The 6313-nt window shown below is 29.7% G+C and overlaps 1 protein-coding gene across 1 annotated transcript; it reads left to right on the forward strand.

Moving 5' to 3' along the window:
* Positions 1 to 425: 425 nt before the first annotated feature.
* On the forward strand, positions 426 to 4814 carry LOC134260831 (uncharacterized; the record flags this gene model as incomplete). Its single annotated transcript, XM_062743365.1, has 6 exons — positions 426 to 543; positions 1092 to 1336; positions 2876 to 3014; positions 3174 to 3201; positions 3378 to 3388; positions 3916 to 4814. Coding segments are annotated over 6 exons (675 nt in total), but the record flags the coding sequence as incomplete, so codon positions are not given.
* Positions 4815 to 6313: the final 1499 nt, after the last annotated feature.

Consider the following 6313-nt stretch of genomic DNA (forward strand, 5'->3'; position numbering starts at 1 on the left):
TAATATGCCTGTGATGCCATATGCATATAAAAACATCATATAAAGGATGTGAAATATCGGTGGTTGGAGCACCAAAATATTTGAAATTTTGCAAATAGCATTGTCAATGAAGTTTTCATTGTTATCAGGCTATACGGCAATATAATCCCAAACTTTTATAAATACTCTATAATATGGTTTACCCGTGTTTAAAAAATTATTTATTTGACATCATTAATGACAAATACATGACGATATTTGCCAAATCACTTTAAATTCGACATTGTCAAAAATTGCGACGTTGAGCGGTAATGTGGAGCACCAAATTATCACGCAACACTATCTTGAGCGGGATATGACTCTTGTACATAGAGAAAAGAGATGATAACGATGAAAAAACACAAACATAACTACATGTATATGGGAAACATATTTTTTTTATCTAGTTGATGAGGTTTGAGGTTGACTTGACTGGTTATCCGAAAGAAGAGAATAGACCACTTAAATGTGACGAACGGAAAAGACAAGAGCGGAACATCATAGACCTGATAAATGATTACCGCTGTTAATATAAACAATCGAACTGTAAGGTTATGATCAAGATTGTGAAATTGTCTATTAAAAGAATTACCTCCGCAATCTTCTGGTAACACTAGTATTTGAGATGTATAACTTGGTAACTAAAACAAAATTAAATACAACGCCGAATGTATGCTTAAATGAATTTTTTAAAGGCACAGTTTCCAGAACAAATTCACAAATGAAACACAACGAGCTACGTACGTTTTGACATCGTCAGTATTGCGCCGACAGCTGATTTGAAAGATTCGTTTACCTGAGAGGAAAATTTCATTTAAGGAGATATTTCAATGATATTTTTTGGCATAATTTAAAGAAATGTTCATCATGATTTATGCGGATTTTTAACTTTATAGTTCTAAAGTAACAAAAGATTGAAAATGTTAGCATTTTTCTAGGACAACCCTCGTAAATTTTTGTATAACTAATTCACTTTACATATGTTTTACTGTGTAAAAAGTGAAAGATAACGAGATTAGTTTGAGAATAAAACGCTACAACCAATTGTCAAAATTTTGTTATTGTTTTTTCAGATGTTTTTCCTGATAACACCTGTTATTTGTCATCAAAACCGATGCATACCAACACTTCTCTGTTATACATTTTTGAATACCAAGGAAAGCAAATTCCACGTGATTGCCGGGAAGTAGCACTGCACAGCGCAGACGCAACTTTGGATTTTTACAAGTTTTGTGTCACTCTCATTTCTTTCATCGACCCAAACTGCAGCATTACTGTTGAATTTAAATTTAAAGAACGAGACAACGAAAACCTCATGGTAAAATTTAATGTCTTTAATGTCAAATAGTGAATATCTTTTTGCCAATGGATATTGGAAATGAGTATTCGATATTCGATAAATGCATGTACCTTTGTTAAAAGATCTGCTAACGACTTCTATCTCCTGTTTTTCAAAGTTGTTCTCAAAAGTTACATATTTGAAAACCTTTTTCTTGTTCAGAAATTGTAAAATAATGTTGCAAAGCTGTATTTGTTGCAAGATAGGATTAAAGGCAAAAATACACTGAAAATGGTGATTTCACGACCAATTTTCAAATGTTATTTGACTATAAATTTTTACCTAATAATTCAGATATAATTATAATTTAATTACAAATTAATAAAGAGAATTATTAAGTTGATGTTTATCCACTACGCATATTTTTAAATTGAATGGGAAAACAATCATATAAATTTCTGTCAGAAGATATTTATTGAATAGGTGTCTAGTAATTTAACTTTAGCTTAAGTGCTATGTTACAACGCACTTTGAAAAATTACGCATTATGAAAAAAAATTAAAGTGCTTTAAATTTGAGACCAATTCAACGCATTCTGAGTAAATAAAACTTCTTTTCAAAGTGCGGTAATATCGACCATATTAAAAAGTGTATGGTCAATATCTTGCAAATCTTAGGTATGATAAATAATTCAACCTGTTGGATAACTTTTCGGTGATAAGGTCACTTCAGGATGTGAAAGTGAGCGATTTTGATTTTTCCAAACTTTGAAAACCTTTCTCTCTTAAATGTTTTATAATTGTACTTCTTTTTTTCCAGTTTGCATGCAATTTATGTAAACTAAAATTTATCGGAAGTTTTCAACGTCATACTAGTTATGCAAATACATATTTTGGTGTAGCATAGGCATCGGGTACCAGGAGGGGTGCTTAGACACACGAATGTTTTACAAAGATATAGTTACATAATATAGTCATTGAAAAATGGGGCTTACTTTCGGGGGGGGGGGGGGGGCAACGTTAAATTTTCTATCCAGGGATATGTAAAAAAAGAGTTGGGCTGAGAGATCAATTCACGTAAATTAAAAAGTTTTCGAAAATTATATTTATCACAAATTAATTATCTCAATTACTAAAATCGAAGTCTAGAATTTTTGTTTAATACGTATTTTTTTCAAAGTGCCTTAAATTTCCCTATGGTAAAAAATGCTAATGTACACTCTTAACGCACTTTGAAAAAAAAATTTCAAAGTGCGTTGATTTTGTCCCAATTCTAACGCACTTTGAAAAAATTTTTCAAAGTGCTTAATTTTTTCAAAGTGCGTTGCCATAGTCCTATCAATAAATTATTGATGTAATCATCTTTGCAATCCAAATAAACAAAAATAATATTCAACAGAAAATATATCAAACATTGATATGTAGGCAAATACCTAAATTTTACGTTTTTTTTTCATTTTAAACATGTTTGCTTATAAGTTTATTAATCTTAATTTAATTATTATGTAAAACATAAATAAACAAATTAATTGAAATGAAATAAATACATTTTTTTTAATATGTGTAATATTTTTTTCAGATTTTCAACTGCAATACCACAGAAAATGATACTTTTTGTACAAGCGAAGAAACAGAGCTTGGGATGAATATTAATCAAGTCTTGGGGTTTAAAAATGCCAATTTTATATTTTTGATTCAAAATATAGCATCTACCAAATGTAAGTTACTTTCTTTCTTTTTGTTTAAAAAGCAAAATTCAAATATTAACCTAAATTAAAGATTTTGTTTAACTAAATACAAATTTCTTAACCTATCATTTGAAAAGTATCATATTTCTTAGTTATTTAAGTATATACTTTTTTTCTCTTTTTTTGCAGATTCATATCAAGGTAATAATAATACAATGTATAAGTAATTATTTATATTTTTGACCCTTACAAATTAAAAATATTATTTCTTAAAACCCTGAAATGAATTATATTTATTCAAACATCAACAGTATAAAACTAGTGCAAAACGAACACTTGTGATATCATTGTAAAATGTTGTCGACTTTCTTCGACATTACAATCCATTTTTAGGCATGTGTCGTGTAGGTCTATATTCAGTAGAGTGATATTAACGGATAACTCAACTAGTTTTAAATAAGAGATAAAAAGTTCCTGAGAATATAAATACATGTATATAAAAAATACACACTAAGGATTGTCTCCGTTTATCATCAATATTCGTTAACCTCCTTTTTCATGTGTTTATATACAGAGTATGTATGGAAACCTATAAATCTATTTTGTATTATTATACCAATAAAGACATATACAAATACCCATGGTAAATTTTTAGATACGTTTGCTTTTATTTTAACCAAACTCTTCAGTAAATTGAAAGGAATGAAAAAAGAACACTGTCAAACATAATATTCTCTTGCTACAGAAATCCTCGCTGACTCTTGCTCCTTTCCATAAACATATTACGCAGCACAATTAAGGTGCAAAAGGGATGTGGAGCCTAATTAATATATATTAACTATGACGTCACACGTGAAATTAGCAACAATTTTGGATAAAATAATAAGCTGTGTAACATGGATATTTACATAATTAATTACTATTTTTGCAGCGGTTACAGACGTCGGAATGTTTGCTGGGATCGTCGTCGGCTCTATCTTTGCATTTCTCATCGTTGTCATTGCCTGCTATGTTTATATTAGAGGACGGAATTCCAAAGGTCCATATCACCAAGCTAAAACCTAAATATTGCCAAACAAGGAATAATATAAGTATACATTAAAAGACTCATCCAAACTGAGTGCTATGGCGTGGCGAAGTCGGATTTCCCGAAAGAGCAACCATCAGAAATGTTTTTAGTGTAGTTTTAATTTTCATTTTTACATGTATGTATCAAATATGTACATCATACACATAACATTCCATAATACAAGAATTATTTTTAAAATGTGTCGCAAAATTGTTTTGCTCAGATATCATGTTCACTTTCTTGCTAATGTTATTATTTGTTTAAATTTTAAGAACATATCTACTAACTTTATTTTTGACATTAAAAAAGGTATATACTATAAACCACTGAAGGACTCTAATGTATAAACACATTTGTTTGCAATGAAAGTGCATCTATTTATAATGAATGTCGATATTATACGTAAGTTCATTTTCACTGTGATTCAACATCTTATTTCTATTCAAAAAGATCCTTATGTCGCGGGTTCGAATCCCACTGATGGATGTATAGAGCAGTCATTCGAAAGAGACCGAACATGTATAAACCGAGGTCTCGTGTTGCAGTAGGTACTGGCACGAAAAAAGATCCCTCCCTGGTTAATGGCCCTCTTTTCCATTAGCATAGAATTCTATAGAGGTTGGGGAAAATGAAATTCTTAAACATATTGATTAGAGTACAGATTATAATTTTAAAATTAAATATTTGATGCTAATAGTTCTACTTACTTCTCGAAAGCATAAAGTTTTAGGTTTACTTTTTTGAATTTAAAACAATGTTGGTATCCAATGACCAGGTCATAAATTTACAACATTTAAGTTATAAAAATCAAACAAAGGCATCTTTGAAGGTAAAGACCAAGAGAATTAAGGACAGATGATGCAAACAAATTTTTTGTTTGGAGGAGACCAAGTATCATGTCACAAGTTTAGAATAGTGGATAAGTCTTAGAATTTTTTCTCCTAAGAACTGGAAAATAAAATAGACTTGTAAAATATTACTAATATTTTAATAAAAGAATATTGACAAATCACACTCAGTAAAGGTTTACAGGTGAAAACAAATTTCAGAATATGTTAGCTTGGCGCTAAAAATGTAATGTAAACATTAGAAAAATATACCAAGCCAGGTGAATTTTATAAGGAAAAGCAAAATGGTATAAATCAACCTACAGTATATTATATGGGCTGATTTTTACCATTTTGCTTTTCCTCATAAAATTCACCTGGCTTGGTATATTTTTCTAAAGTTTATATTACACTTTTAGCACCAAGCTAACATATTCTGAAATTTATTTTCACCTGTAAACCTTTACTGAGTGTGTTTTATCCATTTTTATAATTTTATTGAATTATTACTGATATTTTCCAAGTCTATTTCATTTTCTAATTCTTAGGAGAAAAAAAAATCTAAGAATTATCCACTTTTCTAAACCTGTGACATGATGTCAAGATTAAGTCTCCTCCAAGGATAAAATTTGTTTGTATCATCTGTCCTTAAAAGATTGATAAATATTGACATGCATTTGTATTTAGCGAGATTAATTAAAAAGAAATATAAGAAACAGAATTACAAAAAGATATGTACAGCTGTAGAACAAAAGATCTTGAAAAACCAAAAATTATTCTATGGCAAATGCATTTTTTCTATATACTAAAAATTCCTTTTCTGTGAAATGTAAACTTGACATGGCATTTTATACTTACACCGAATTCTGTATATTTAACGTCTGGTTCTGTAATACATTTGTTCAACTAGAAATGCAGTTTGAATCTGAATGTTAATAGGTGAAGATAACGAATAGTGAATTAGTGATGGATTTCAAAAATCTACAAATAATACGAACGAACTGAAAAAGGCAGGAGACATGGAGCTTCGAAAATTCCAGGAAACAGAAACACGTACTAGCCGTAAGACATAATAGAGAGGTTTAGTTACAAGTGACGTAACAACGTGTACGCGTAACATTGACGTACACGTTCTATTTGACGTCAACGTCAATAACATGATTTAGTTATACGTACAAGTGTATGTGTTCAAATTTCGTGGTTGAACAGCAAATTAATTGAACGGCAATGTATTTATTATTTTTAATTTAGACAAGTCAATGGTGAAATGGAATTTATACTAACTCTTGTCATAGATATCATAATCTGTGAAAAATTATTTTATGTATTGTCATCTCAATGCAGTGAATCGCTCTAAATATTTTTCACCTAGTATCTCTACAGGACAATTAAGCTTTTAATTCTGCATCGCTTAAAAAATTAAAGCAATCATA

Source organism: Saccostrea cucullata, unplaced genomic scaffold (genome assembly GCF_032062105.1).
Source record: "Saccostrea cucullata isolate Sc308-1 unplaced genomic scaffold, CSIRO_AGI_Scuc_v1 ctg18573, whole genome shotgun sequence".
In the NCBI taxonomy this organism is placed as follows: domain Eukaryota; kingdom Metazoa; phylum Mollusca; class Bivalvia; order Ostreida; family Ostreidae; genus Saccostrea; species Saccostrea cuccullata.